Source organism: Enhydra lutris, unplaced genomic scaffold (assembly GCF_002288905.1).
Source record: "Enhydra lutris kenyoni isolate GAN:26980312 unplaced genomic scaffold, ASM228890v2 scaffoldscaffold30, whole genome shotgun sequence".
NCBI classification, from domain to species: domain Eukaryota; kingdom Metazoa; phylum Chordata; class Mammalia; order Carnivora; family Mustelidae; genus Enhydra; species Enhydra lutris.
Genome location: NW_019154114.1, coordinates 21,809,697 through 21,824,643, shown reverse-complemented (window position 1 = coordinate 21,824,643; position 14,947 = coordinate 21,809,697). Strand labels below are relative to the sequence as shown.

At 62.9% G+C, this 14,947-nt stretch overlaps 1 protein-coding gene across 1 annotated transcript in view; it reads left to right on the top strand.

Annotated features, from left to right (window-relative positions):
- Positions 1-6,356: 6,356 nt before the first annotated feature.
- Positions 6,357-14,947, top strand: part of LOC111152774 (piezo type mechanosensitive ion channel component 1) — a 50,374-nt gene continuing 41,783 nt past the window's right edge. Inside the window, exon 1 of the mRNA XM_022511403.1 lies at positions 6,357-6,550. Within this exon, the coding sequence (XP_022367111.1) occupies positions 6,487-6,550 (64 nt within the window). The 5' untranslated portion in view covers positions 6,357-6,486. The remainder of the gene's footprint in view (positions 6,551-14,947) is intronic.

Below are 14,947 nucleotides of genomic sequence, written 5' to 3'. Positions count from 1 at the left end.
CTCCAGCTCCCACCAGGCTCCCAGGAGAGCCATGGCCCCTTAGGAGGGCTCGGGAACCCCCATAGGAGGGCTCGGGAGTCGGCAGGGCTGGTGGCACTGGCGAGTGCCGAGGGAGGGCTGGACAACCCCTGTGACTGGGGCCAGGACCTCCTGCTGCTCCCCTCACCCCACGGGCCCACCTTGCCCGGGTTTGAAAAGTGCACTGCCGTGCCTGCCCTGTGCAGCCCCCCTGGGTTTGCTGTCCCTGGCTTCCTGCTCTGTGTCGCTGGGGGCAGTCAGGTCTCAGAATTTCCACCAGGAGCAGGGCAAGGTGGAGAGTTTAGGAGCTGGGCAGCTTGCTAGCTGTGGAGAAACTGTCTTCTCTGCCTTCCCTCCAAGCTCGGTGTGATAGAGCATGTCCCTTGAAGGAATGAAGCTCCTGCCCAGAGAGGCCTCGCATTGGCCTGGCCTCCCTGCTGTGAGGGGCTCCCCGGACCCCACAAGGATGGGAAGGTCTGCCGCGGAGTCAGGCACTACTCTTCCCTGGGCTCAGTTTGTTTGTTTGTTTGTTTTTTAAGATTTTATTTATTTATTTGACAAACAGAGATCACAATTAGGCAGAGGCGGCGGGGGGAGGAGGCTCCCCACCGAGCAGAGAGCCTGATGCGGGGCTCGATCCCAGGACCCTGGGACCATGACCCGAGCCAGAGGCAGTGGCTTCACCCCCTGAGCCCCCCCGGGCGCCCTGATGGCAGGTATCTCTCACAGCCGCTCTTCCCGCCCTAAAAACCGGCTGGATGGTGGAAATGATCCCACGTCATGGGGTGGGAACATGGTCCCCGAGGTGAGCCCACGTCATCAATGCAGCATTGGTCTCTGCCACTCCTTGCCGCCCCCTCTGCTTGGCCCTGTCCCCACTGCTCCCGGGGACAGTCCTTCCCGCAGACAGACAGAAGAGGCACCAGATCCTGTCATGGGACAGGCTGCAGGGGTCTGGGCAGAGCCATCAGTCACTTCTCTAAGGCCTCTCGCTTGTGCCTGCCTGGGGACCTGCCAGCCCCAGGGGACACCAGGCACTGGTCAGACTCGTTGCTGCTCAGGTCCAGGCCATCGGCCCCCTTTCTCGATCTTAGTCCCCCCCATCATTCCGTCCAGCTGCAGGCAGTTTTGCGGCTGAGGTGGGGTAAGGAAACTGCTGACAGAGCTCTAAAGGTCAGGTTCACGTGGAAAATGCCAGTTATTCATCAGATGAGGGTCACCAGCCGCAGGTGGTTTCAGGACCTACTTGACTCCTGGTAGAAGTTTGTGAAGGGCTCTCGGCCGCACACACCTGTGGGCACTTCTCTGCGTCACGGGCTCCAATTCGGCCGGTCCGTGAGGCCAGCAGGTGGTTTCCAGACCCGACCTGGTGTCACTGCTGACTCTGGTCCGGTCACGTCCTGACCAAGGACAAAGCTGAATGGCAGCAAGGACGCAGGCTCACCAGGCCAGTTCTGGGTAGGCAGGGGGGACGGAGGGGACAGTTCCGCGAGGCTGGCTCTGTGCGGCAGCTGGGTGGGCCCTGACTCTCCCCGGACCGGTTCCCGTTCTTCGCTTCCAGGAAAGAGGGGACTGCAAGGGAATGTACTCGGGGAAATAGCTCCACAAAAGCCCGTCAAGTCCTTGGCCAGCCGTCAGGAAAACAACGTTTGGCAGAAGGAGAGAATGTGGTTGGTCTGGGGAGCCTCCTGGGGTCGGGGGAGGAAGACTCGGGGTGCGCTGCTGAGAAACCATCTTAACCTGGAGTATGTGTCCTCAGTGAGCTGCTTCTGGGCTAAAAACATGCAGTGGAAGACTTACCGTATTCGCCCTCCGGAGCTGCCGCTCAGCACCGCAGAGCACAGTCACGCGGTTGCACAACCCACCACCATTTCCCAAGCTTTCTCATCAACCCAACAGAAACTCTGGCCCCCTTAAGTAATAACTCCCCAGTCCCTCCCTCGGGCCGGGGGCCTTATCGTCTAGTTGCCGTGTCGTTGGCCTATCCCAGCCGTTGCGAGCGAACAGGATCACACGGTGTCTGACATCTTCGCTTGGGACGGTGTGTTCATGGGTCATCGGCTGGGGGGTGGGCCAGCCCTCGCTCCTGGTTACGGCTGGGTAACCTTCCCGGGATCTGTTCGTCTGTTCGTGGACACGTGGGTGGTGTCCTCCTGAGTTCACGTTTGAGCGTGGGCAGATAACAACGCCTGTATTATCCCTGGGGAAGAGTGAATCCTGAGGGGTCAAGGCCCCTGTGATGGCCCGCGCCCTGGTCCTTTGTCCCTCGGGGAGCTGACCGCTCTTGCTCTTTCAAGACAAGATTATGAATTTCACAAAGAACAGTGACCTCAGTAGGACTGAGTTGTGGGGCGGTGGGACTTCAGGAAGGCTGGACTCAGAGCCTGGCGTGTTCTGTGCCAGGTGACACCCAACCCGGGCCCCAGCCCGTCTGTCCTCGCCCGCAGCTGACAGCGGTGTGGCCAGACGCTTCCCACTCCTGCGCCCCTGCCCAGCAAGGAGGCAGGTCAGACGTTCTTTTTCTGGGGCGCCTGGGTGGCTCAGTGGGTTAAAGCCTCTGCCTTTGGCTCGGGTCATGGTCTCAGGGTCCTGGGATCGAGCCCCGCATTGGGGTCTCTGCTCGGTGGGGAGCCTGCTTCTCCCTCTCTCTCTCTGCCGGCCTCTCTGCCTGCTTGTGATCTCTCTCTGTCGAATAAATAAATAAAATCTTAAAAAAAAAGTTTTTTCTGAAAAGCCATCCCTGGTGTGCTCAATTTAAATTTATTTTGTGAAAGGTGGAATTACATGCATATAGCAAAAAATCTAAGTAGTGCCAGTGACCATTATGTTTCTTCCCATCCTGACCGTGCGGCCTCGCGCCTGTGCTGTCTCTCCCCACCCCCACCTTCTCCCTCCTGCCTCTCCTCCCTCTGTGTCTCTACCCCGACCCTCTCCCTCTCTCATCCTCTCCCTGTGTCTCTCTCTCTCAGGCTCCCCGGCCTCCTGTGCCCTCCAGGGGCTTTCTTAGCTGTAATACTGTATCTTAGATGCTCACTGATACAGAGTTGCAACTCTCCTGCAGGATACACTGTAATTTCTCTCCCAAATCCTGTGGGCGAGGAGTCAGGTTCTGCCCAGTCTTTTCTGCTCCCAGTCCTGGGACTCCGGCATTCTGTTCCCCAGGGAGCACACCTGCTGGACAAGTTGTCTGGCCTCCCCTTCTCTGCAGCCCTGTGTGGAAGCTGAATGGGAGGGGAGGAGCACGGGGAGCTGGTCCCCGAAGCTGGGTGGGGGCTTTGGGACTGCCTACTCTGGAACTCCCCTCCCCTGACCCTCATTCTCTGTGTCCTGCTTCCAGGCCTCAGAGGCTGCTCTTGGGAAATGGTCAGAAGCCTCGTATCCTAAGCCTTTGGAGGACTTAGTAAAGGAGCAGTTTTTGAACTTTTTTAAAAGACTTTATTTATTCGACTCAGAGAGAGAGAGAGAGAGAGAGGGAGGGAGAGGAGGAGGGAACACAAGCGGGGGGGAGTGGGAGAGGGAGAAGCAGGTTTGTGGCTGAGCATGGAGCCTGATGCAGGGCTTGATCCCAGGACCCTGGGACCATGACCTGAGCCGAAGGCAGATGCTTAGCGAGTGAGCCAGCCCCTCCTTTTTCTTGTTTGCATTTAAACTCTTAATATAAACAAGGTTATCTCATACCCCCCATATGGGAAACAGCTGATCCCTCTGAAGCACTAGAAGGGGGAGAAGGGCCCACCCTGGTCTTCCTTCCTAGGCACAGACTCCAAAATCCCCAGTTTAAAGTACGCCTAGACCCCTCTCATGTCCGAGTGGAGAGCCTGCCCTCACACCTTATTGACCTCAGTTGTCTTACTGCTCCCTTGAGGGCAGAGCCCAGAGAAGGGCAGGGGTGAGCCAGGACTCATGGGCTGGGGGTGCCGACCTGTCCGCTTTAGGGGGTCTCCCTTCTGACACCGTGAAGGTGGTCTGCTGGGGCAGGAGCCCTCTGAGAAGCTGCGGGAGAGCTGGGTGGTTGGGGACGGGGCCGGCAGACCTACAGAGCGCCCCTGGGTAGCCTGTGCAGGTAGACATCAGTGTCTTGAGTGTGGGGACCCCTACGATCACCCCCAAAGGCAGGCCAGGCGGAGGAAAGAGTAAGGGGGGGGGCCTCACTCCAGCTCGTGTCTGTTCTGCCCATTTCCACCGTGCTCGGAGAGGGCCTTCCTCTCCATCTGCACTCCTCGCTGCAGCCCGTGGCCCAGTGAGGGAACTGAGGGGACAGACAATAGTCCTTCCTTCTCAGTCTACTTTGCTGTGGCTCTGAAACCTCCACAGCCCTGCTGCTCGGGGCCACAACCCCATGTCACAGATGCTCTGTGAAGCACAGAGAGGAGGGAGGCCTCCTGGGGTCATGTAGTCAGCAGCTGGCAGCACCAACATGGGCGGTTTCGTCCTTTCTGTTGATGTTGCTGCTGCTGCTCAGAGACCTTGGCCCCAACCCCTGCCAAGGGATGGCCCTAGCTGGCTTCCCTTAAGGTTGGCACCAGCTGTCTCCACTAGAGGCTGGGACTAGCCAGGATCTGCAGGTGGGTCCTGGGCCTCCCACACAGCTGGACCTTATGTCCCCAGCCTCCTTGGGGCTCGGGCCTTGGGGAAGAACCCCAAGCTTCTAGAAAATAGGTTCTAAAAAACAGCCAGGGTCAGACACAATGCCAGCAGGAATTAAGGTGTGAACAAGCTGGCAGAAGAGGAAGGGAGAAAAACCGGTCAGCATTGAACACCAGACTTCTGAAAGTCTGTATTTCTCGCTTTTTCTTTTCTTTTTTAAGGTTTATTTCTGGGGCGCCTGGGGGGCTCAGTTGGTGAAGCATTTGCCTTCGGCTCAGGTTGTGATCCCGGGGTCCTGGGATTGAGCCCCGCATCAGGCTCCCTGCTCAGCAAGAAGTCTGCTTCTCCCTCTGACTCTCCCTCCCCTGTGCTCTCTCTCTCTCAAATAAATAAATACAATCTTTTTTTTAAAAAGGGTTATTTATGTTTTAAAAAAAGGTTTATTTATTTGGGAGTAAGCAAGTGAGCAGTGAGGAGGGTGAGGGAGAGGGAAAGAGGGTCTTTTTTTTTTTTTTTTTAAGATTTTATTTATTTATTTGACAGAGATCACAAGCAGGCAGAGAGAGGGAGGAGGAAGCAGGCTTCCTGCTGAGCAGAGAGCCGGATGCGGGACTCGATCCTAGGACCCTGGGATCGTGACCTGAGCCGAAGGCAGAGGCTTTAACCCACTGAGCCACCCAGGCGCCCCGGGAAAGAGGGTCTTTAGCCGACTCTGGGCTGAGCGCCAAGCCCCAGGTGGGGTTCCATCCCATGACCCTGAGATCAGGACTTGAGCCCAAACCAAGAGTCAGAGGCTTAACTGACTCTGCCACCAGATGCCCCAGCATTTCTGGCCTTTGAAGAGTGGAGGGTCTGGGTCTGAGTTGGGGCTGTCACCAGGAGGCGGAGGCGGGTGTGGGGTGGGTCGGTGTTGGCCGCAGGCTCCGCAGGCTCCCCAGGCTCCCGGGGCCCCAACCACACCCACCAACTTCACTGATGCCCTGGTACGGCCCAGGCTGGGGCCTAGGACCACACTCACGTGGGTTCTGCCACTTACACCATGGGGCCCTCCCCTTTCTCCTCCCCAAGCTCACCTCGACGGTGGCAAAGGCCAAACGGAGGGTCTGGTGACCGGCACAGCCCGGACTCAGACCCTATCTTCCACCCCAGGGGACGCCAGGCCCAGGCGGGGCTCCCGCTGGGGTCACGGTCCTCCTACAGCAAAGGGATCGGCGGCGCAAAGCCGCTGGTGGGGGCCCCGGTTCTGCAGCCCCGACCCCTCGCCACGGTCCCCAGGGGGCGCTGCGCGCTCACGTGTGCGGGAGCAAAGCGAAAGTCGCTCCGGCCACGCGGGGCGCAGTGGGGCGTGGGGTGCCGCGCGGGAAGCCCCGGCGCTGGGCAGCCCCTCGTGCGCGCACCGCGAGCGGCGGGACCAAGCCCTTCCCGGGCGTTTGCGCGCGGGGCTCCCGGGCGTGGAGGGCCGGCGGGGCGCGCGGAGGCGCCGAGCGCAGCGGGCGCGCGGGCCGTCGGAGGAGCGCGGAGGCGGGCACGCCGCGGAGGGCGGGCGAGCGGGGGGCCGAGCCTATAAAGGCCCGCGGGCCGAGGGGCGGGAGCGCAGCGCCCAGCAGCCGTCCGGCCCTGCTAGGCTTCCGCGAGCCCCGAGAGCCGCGCGCTGCGCTCCACCGCGGGGCAGGGCTGGCACCGGAGCGGGGTCGGCGGGCCCCGGGCCGAGGCGGAGGAGAAGGCGGCGGCGGCGGCCGCGGAGGCGCTCGGGTCGCCGCCGCCCAGCCGAGGGTCCTGGCCGAGGGGCGCGGCACGTGCGACGACCCGCCCTGCGCGCCATGTCCCCCTAGCGCCGCGGCGGCAGAGCGACCCCCGGCCGGCCCCGCGGGCCCCCCGGGCATGGAGCGGCACGTGCTCGGCGCCGCGCTCTACTGGCTGCTGCTGCCCCTCGCGCTCCTGGCCGGTGAGTGGGCGCGGGCGCGGGGGTCTCCGGGCTGGACGAGGGCTGCGTCCCAGCTCCCGACTTCCCGGGCCGGAACGCGCGGCCCGCGGCGCCCGCATTCCAGAAGCATGAGCGCGCCGGGGAGGCCGGGAGGGCGGCGGCGGGGCGGGGGTGAGGTGGCACCCGGTGCCCTCGGGTGCGGGCCGGCGAGCGCGTGGAGAGCGGCCGGGGCCTCGGCAGGGACGCGGGGGTGTCGGGGCGCCGGAGGGGCGGGTGTGCTCTTGGGGGGGAGGCTGGAACGCCGAGGAGGGGGGCACGAATCTCTTTCCCTCTTTCGTGTTAAAAAAAAGAGAAAAGCGCAAACTTGCATCATGACTTCCTGACCAATCTGGGAGAAGGCGGGCTTCCTGCCTGGAGCTGTTTAATCTGGAGGCTCGGGAGCAGAACTAACGTCCGTCCGTCCCTCCGCGCCCCGGCCCGGCCCCACCCCCGCGGCCTGGGGCTGGCCTGTGCTGCGGGAAGGGTACTGCAGGCTCCTCCCTGGCCTTCCCTTGCCCTGGCTCAGTCCACAGGGCCTGCCCGGCGCTGGGGGAGGAGCAGCCCCCAGAAGGCTCCGGGCATTAGAGCCCACGACCCCCAAGCCTGGCACCACAGTTCCCTGCTTGCGGTGGGCGGGAGCGCCCCTGGGTTCCCCGGGCTCTTAAGCCCCACCCCCCGCGGCCCTCCTGCCTCGTCAGTGCCCAGGGCAGAATGCCCGAGAAGGCCTTCCACCCTTCCCCTGGTCTCCCGCCCTCAGCCCCTCCACGTGGGGCCGTGTCTGCCAGCTGGGAGCTGGAAAGCAGTCTGAGTCAAGGCGCTGGGGGAACAGGGTACCCTTCGCCTTGTGGACGTCCCTCCGTTGTGTGGAAGTCCATCAGAGCGTGGGGGGGCTGTTTCTTTTCTGGAAGCCCTTCCAGGGCCTCTGAACTCCCTCCAGGTGGGCCTCTGCCAACCTCGGGGCTAGGTGGGAGCTGGCCTCCCTGGAGGCCAGGGCTCGGGAGCGGCCTGCACTTGGGCTCCCAAACAGACTGTGTTTTGATTTGTAGCAGCGAAAGACGGTGAAACGGGGGACTTTTCGGGACAGGAATCAATGGCAAGCATTGAGGTCGGAGAGGAGAGTTTGAGTCAGCGGTGTGTGGACAGGGCGGCCCAGGGTCAGCTCAGGGGAGAGCGCAGGGTCACCTGGCCCGTTCTCCGTGCTGGCTGGCTTTGTTCCTCCCGCCTCTAGACAGCCAGACAGACGGACAAGCAGACTGGACCTCGCTGGGGGGCGGGGGGGAACAGTAAGCTTCTCAAAGGGCAGCTTCCCCTCTGCCCTGCAGTGCACCTGTGGCCGCCTTAGCCTGGCCTTGCCCTACGGGAACCCGAGAGGCCAGGGCAGGCCGTGTGGAGGTGGTGGAGACCCCTGCTGCACGATGGTAAGCTCTTCCTGTCATGGGGCACAGAGTAAATATTTTCATATCACAAACTCTTCTGATATTGTTTCCAGCCGTGCAAACACGTAAAAGCCACGACTGGCCTGCGGGCTGTACCAGGACAGGCGGTGGAGCGGAGGTGGCCCTGGGGCCTGGGTGTATTGGCCTGATCATTAGTCGGGGCTCCTGGGCTCTCTGGCCCCCAGCTGGTGCCCATGTGGGTGCCGGGGGGTGCCCTCTTCTTCTCTGGCTGCTTGTGGGCCCTACCCAAGGCAGCTGGGGAGCTTTTCAACTGCGGGTGACTAGTTTACTGTATCCTGTCCTCCGTTTCTCTGTTAGCACAAAAGTGCCCTCGGAGAGTCTCTTGCAGGCCGTGTCCCGCGTGGTTCTGTGTCCGGGTGTGGCGTTTGGCTTCAGGGCTTTTTCTTAAGCTGCAGGGGGTGTGGTCAGTGCGGTACCGACCGAGGCCGGCTCTCCCGTCCTGGGTGTCGGCAGCTCCCTGGGGACCGTCCTGCTGTCCCCCTGATGGGCAGGGAGCCATCGACTCTGCCGATCTCCGTGCCCCTCCTCATCCCGTGATGGGCTTTGGCTGGAAACGGGTAGTTCCACCGTGTTTTGAAAGTGAGTGTGTGGATGCTGGAGAAGGCATCGGGCTGTTAGTCATGAGTGCCCTGGGCCAGCTCGCGCCGTGGCGGTGGTGAGGGTGTGAGTCATCCCGGAGTGCCCCCTGCTCACCCCACGCCACTCCCCAGATAGCCTGCCTGCCTCTGACCCATGCTGGAGACCCCCCAGCTCCCCGGCAGGGACGGCGGCCTCTCGGGGCTCCCCTGTTGTCCGCGCAGCCCTGGGGGCAGAGGACCCTGAGCTGGGAGCTTCTAGGGAGATGGCAGGACATTTTGTGACTGCCTTAGACTGGGCCACGCCTCCTGCCTCCTGACCTAACGGGGGCGACCAGAAACTGCCACCGTGGTCTGAAAGGCAGGTGGTAGAGCGTGGTAACTGCCACCGACTCCGGGAAACCCTGCGGTGGGGCAATGTGGCTTTTCTCTGTCGGACTCCCACTGCACCCTGGGGCATCACCTGTGCCACACTGTCACTGAGAAACGCTCAGAATGGGGACACTTCCTTCTTTTCATCATGACTGTCTGCACACCCTTGTGATCAGGCAGCGAGGCTGTGAGAGGATGGGGTTGCAGGGGGGTCACCGTGGAGCTCGTCCCGTTCCGCGGCCCGGCTCTGCGGGTGCCTGGAGCTGGGTGGCCGTGGTGGGGACAGGGCAATGAGTCAGCTGGTCTGAGCGGGCCGGTGAACGGGACCTCAGGTGTGTGCGTGCACCTGTGTGCGTGTTGAGGATGGGGCGGGGTCACCCGTGGTCACCCCACAGGTAGGGGGACGTGGAGAGCCCCACGCTGGCCCGATAGGGTCCTGCAGAGGAAGTGTCTTCTCTGGGGGTGGGAGGAGTCCCCGGCTCAGATCCTGGCCCCGAGGGCTGCTTCCTGGGCGTCTCCTGTTCTGACCCAGCACTAAATTTGCTGCTGGTGCTCAAAGGCGGAAAGAAGGAAGGGCGGGTCTTCTTGCCTCTACCTTGCTGGGCCCCAGAGCTGCCGCCGCGGGCCGCCTTCTGGGGTGGGGTCCTGAGACGGGCCGGCCCCCCAGAGGGCGCCAAAGCCCCTTCACCACTGCCACCTCGGGGCTCAGGGGGAGCATCCGCCCGCAGGAAGCCTCCCCCAGCCACTCTGGTTCTCAGAGACCCCCCTTTGCCTTAGAATTCAACAAAATGCCGGTCTTTCCTGGGTTACCTATTTTAGAAATACGTAAACATTGTTTATGTAGACTCTTTATTTTTTTAACGTTCTATTTTTTTGGAAGAGAGCGAGCGAGCACGAGGGGCCGAGGGACAAGCAGAGCCCTGGGAGGTGGGGGGGGCGGCTGGATCCCAGGATCCCAAGATCCAAAACCCAGAGGCGGACGTTCAGCTGACTGAGCCACCCGGGCGGCCCCACGTCGCTTTAACGGAGCTCTTTTTCCCTCTGGTTTGCAAAGCCCGTCTGGACTTCCTCGCGGCAGACACCTCAGGCTTCCAGAAGCGATTACTGCGGCAGCATACCGCAGTGGGGGAGGGGGGGCGTGTGGGCGTTGCTGTCGGGGCGGTGGGTGGGGCCTGGCAGGACCACCTGCTCTGCACCTGAGCTCTTGACTTTTGAACTTCCCTGAGTTGTTTTCTTGATGGGGGCGGGGGCTCATTCACTCACCTGAAATCTTGCAGGTAGGATAGGAGGAAGCTGGGCAAGAAACGTCTTCTGTCCCGGAGCAGGTGAGCGCCACACCTGCTGGTGCGATGGTCCCTCGGGGGCAGGGTGGAGTGGGGTGGGGGGGGGAGTCTTTGGGAGGCGGATCTGACTTTGCAGGATGGGTCTGTGTCCTGCTCCGAACCTGCCAGCCCTCACCACTCTCTGGGCTCCAGCTTCCTCGCCTGTAAACTAGATAATAAAAGCTGGAAGGCGGCTCCCAGAGAGTCTCTGATCTCTGTGGTGTCTCGGGCTCTGGGGGGGGGGGGGTTGGTGGCAGGCCTCCCACACACAGTCCTCATGGGCCAGGAGCCCCAGAGTGCTTTCCCACATGTGCCGCACGCCACGCCTGAGTGCTGGCGGTCAGCAGCCCGCTCGGGGGTCTGGGGAGCTGTGTGAAAGGGCCACCCACCCTGGGGCTGCCCCACCAGCCGCGGGCGGTTCCCAGGAAGGGGGGGGTGTGGTGTCCTGGGCAGGCTTGCCCCCGCCATTGTGTGATGTCCACCTGCACCGGTTCTGGAGCGTTTCCCAAATTCATTCAAGCGTTCCCTCGTGCGGGTCTCGTGGGACTGAGCTCTGGGCAGGAGCCAGGAGCCTAAGATCTGTGTGTGGGGGGCAGGGCTCAATCTCTGCTTCTAAGGAGTCTGTGCTTTCCTTGGCTGTCAGGGGTCATCTGGGAGTCCTCCTAGTGGCTTGTTGGGTTAAGCACAGAGGGGAGGGAGACGGAGCCAGAAGCTACACCGTAGGAAACAGAGTCCAAGCCCCGGGCTGAGCAGGGACTGGGCAGGGCTGGGGGTGCCCAGGACCTGGGGAGGAGGGAAGTTGGCAGCCAGGCCGGGGAGGTGGTCCCCTGTCTGGAAGGTACTGAGCAGCCAGCAGTGGCCTGGCAGATGGGGGTGCTGCAGGGGTGGGGGGCTGCATCCTTTCTAGGCTCTCATCCCTTGATGGTGGCAGGTAGGAGGTGGGGGTGGGGGACAGTCAGGGTGGAGGCTTCCCGTTTTGATTTTCTGTTTGCTTTTAATTACACGAATCCTACATGACTTTCCGAGGAACGGTGACATTTCCATCAGATAAGGCAAATCTCCCTCCCTAGCCCTGAGCCTGTCTCCCCCGGGTGCTTTGGAAGGAAGCCTCCCTTGGCTGGCCGTGTGTGGTGTTCCCCCTTCCAGGCACGAACAGATGTGCCCTGGGGGTCCGCACCCTGTGGTTCCGTGTCCCCTCCGTCCCTCCCTGCGAAGGAGGCCCTCGGTTCCTGTGGCCCCTGATTATGGGGCATATGGGTGTCTCCCCACTCTGGGGAACCACACCTGCGCCGTCCTGGGAGCCCCTCTCGGAGATGGAAGCCAAAGAGCTTCCCTTTCTGTCCAGGAGCCCGTGAGGCTGCGACGAGGCGGCCGCCCTCGGCCCTGGGGGGGAGCCACCCACTCGGGGATGTGAGAGCCGCCCCGCGTGCTGGGGCCACGGTCCCGGCCACACCGGCCCCTGGGTGACGCTAGGGCACCCTCAGGCCGACGTGCGTGGCCTCCTGCCTCCCTGCAGCCGTCTCACGGGGACTTTGCTGAGTGGGGTGGGTCAATTTTTCTGGTGTGTTTTAATGACATAATTATAGGGAATATTTTTAGGTTCCCCCTAACGGGCTAGCTGTTTACCGGGCTCTGCGTGCGCGCTGTTTTCTTCGGTAAGTATATATAGTCAGGGTCACTTGTCCTTCCTTGGGCTCAGGCTAAAGAGGGACCAGCCGCCTCAGCCACCCCTGTGGTTTCCTCTGCCAGGGAAGGGCGGCTGAACCGGCCCTAGAGCCAGCCGGCTGCGCTGGGGGACTGGGGCCTCCCAGTGGGGGGGACCGCCCCTTGGCTCTGTACGGGGCTCATCCCTGAAGCGCTCCCTGCCCGGCCAGCCTGGCCCCGCGGGGCCCCAGTGGGAGCTCGCTCATCCCTCCCCAGCTCGGAAAATGGGGCACACTTTTTAGGCTTGTGGGAGCCACCAGAGGCCAGATGGGGGGTCCCCGGGCAGGTGGCCCCCAGGAGGAGCCTCAATGGCCCAGGTCTGGATCCCTCGCCCGCTGGACCCAGCAGGGCCTGTGACAAGCAGCCTCTCCTTCCCCTGTGCGGACATTTCCACCAGCCCCTGTCCCCCTCGCTCACGGATCTGATTTCTCTTCATGGCTGGCACACCGTCTAAATGCATCACTGTAACCACATGAGAGGGAGGCTTTTTTTTTTTTAGGATTATTTATTTGAGAGCACGCGCATGCTGGCAGGAGTGCAAGGCTCCGGTGGGGGAGGGACAGAGGGACGGAATCAAGCAGACTCCCCGCTGGGTTGGAGCCCCATCTGGGACCCTGAGATCCCCACCAGCCACAGCCGGAGCCACCCAGGCGCCCCTAAGGGGGCTTTTAAAGGGAAATGAAATGGGCCATTGCGGTGTCCCGCTTAGCTGGTCTCTGCTTTTCCCTTTGTGTGTGCGGTGGCCTGGGACCCGGATCCTTGAGGGCACTCCAGGGGGCCAGGCTCTGTGCGGGGACGGGTCTGTGTCCCCAGGCCGCGGTGTGCACTCACGCTGTCCCACAGAGGAGCAGCTCGCCCCTGCACCCTCATGATTTTAGTCTAGCTGCGGTTTCACGAGAGCAAATGCCCTGGGGCAGCAGCTGCCCGGTCCCTAGTGACCTGCACCTGCGGCCCCAGACCTCGCTCCAACCGCCCCTCCTGCTGGCGGGTCCCTTAGGCACAGACACCTGCACTGAGTCTCTGACTCACGTGCCCCCCCCCACCCCGAGACAACCTCTGCTCGTGTTCCTGGTTTTGGCTGTGCGCGCTCCCGCTCCCGTGGTCGCCCATCCGTGGCTGTGACGTGTGTCCCGTGGCTTCAGTCTGTGTCACCCTGACACCAGGTGACCCTTGTCCCCTTCAGGGTCTCCTCTTGGGATGTGCCTTGAAAAGTCTCCTGCTTAAAGACACCGGGGTGCGCGTCTTATCTCTGACGTGCGGGCGTGCTTTCGGGGTCTAGACTCTAGGCTCTTCGTCAGCTGGACGCGCTGCAGGGTTGTCCTGCCTACGGCTTTGCTGGTTCCAACCCTTCGACGGGCGGCCCCTGAGAGCGGGGTCCGTGGCGTCCAGTCCCCAGAGCGGCCCGCATGGCTGGGCCTCAGGGTCGCCTGGTCTCCCCGGGGCTGCCTGGTGGATGCCAGGTGTGTCCTTTGGCGGCTGGAAAGGGACACTGCTGTGACCGGGCAGGCCTCCCCCGTCCCACAGACGCTGCCTTTGTGCACAGCCTGTTGTTCCTCCTCCCGACTCTCCCCAGGGATAGCGTCTCTGGAGTACGGTTCTGAGTCCAGGACAGGGCGACCCGGGGCCTGCGGACGCTGCTCACAGCGCACGCCCTTCAGTCCTCCTGCCTCCTGCCCCGCCCCCACGAGCTCCTCACGCTCCCAGCACCTGTTGGCAGGGGAGTCCTTGGCCAAGGCTTCCTGGGCTCCGGCCTTCTCTTGTGCCTCCTGAACTGGCACAGGCCTGCAGGCAGGGGTGTGTGAGCAGAGCCGCTGGAGACCGGTCAGATGGGTGCCGTTTGAGGGTGCCCTCAGATGCCCCCGGTGGTGGGGGTCACACCTACCCACTGGCTCCGGAGCCCTGTGCGCTGACACTTCCTGTCCTCCCTGAACCGTGTCCCAGACCTTATCGGCGGGGGCACCTTGCTGGCCCAGGGGGCGGTGGGCGGGGCGGGCCGTAATCTCTGAGGGTCAGGAGCAGGGGCCAGTGGGGGGCCAGCGCAGGGGGGTGTGGTGATCCAGGGACCGTGGCCTGGGGGCCCCGTGGGGACCTTCCGCAGTGGGCAGCAAGCTTGTCGCTCTGACCTTGGCAAGGTCACTGTCCTCATCCTGGCGACGGGCGAGTGTGACCTGCTGAGAATGATTCTAGCCAGCATGGAAGCCACGGGTGGGCGCCTTGTCTGGCCTGGCGGTTCCACAGGGATCCTGGACATTGGGGGTGGGTGGAGAGCCATGGGTCCTATGTCCCTGGGTCCTGTGCCTGAGGAAACAGGGAGGACGCCAGGCCCTTCTTCCCTGAAGACCCAGCACCCACCCATCTGTCCTGCCCTCTGAGATTGCAGGGGGAGACACCCCGGTGGTGGGGGCCGCCCTCAGTCCTTCCAGAGTGAGCCTGGCAGCTTCCTCACCACCGGCCGCTGCTGCTCCTATCCTGGGACGGAGGCTCCTCTCCTCCTGCCCGCGCCCCCCCCCGCTGGCCGTTGCCCTAACTGAGAACTGAGTGTGCAGAGCTTGTGCCCCGCGGTTCCCCGTCCTCCACCGTCAGGGCCACCGTCTGTACTCCCAGGCTCCCTGTGTGGAGGGGAAGCTGAGTCACATGCCAGAGGGGGACACGCTCCTTGGAGGGCTCACTGGGGGCGGAGAGGCCTGTCAGGCTGTGGGCCCGATGGGTCGGACTGTGACTGAGAGACGCTCCTGGCATCCTGAGGGGCCAGGAGCCACTGCGCCCCCCTTCGTGTCTGCAGGGGCTGGGAGCAGGGCCCTGTGGCCCCTGTGGGGAGGGTGGTGAGGCCAAGGGGGCCAGCCAGGAGCAGGCATGTCCCAGTTGGTAGCCTCAGGAGCTCCTGCCTTTGCCCAGGGTGACTTGAGGCCGCGGGCAGAGCTGCGGGTCATCCCGGAGGGAAGGAGGCGA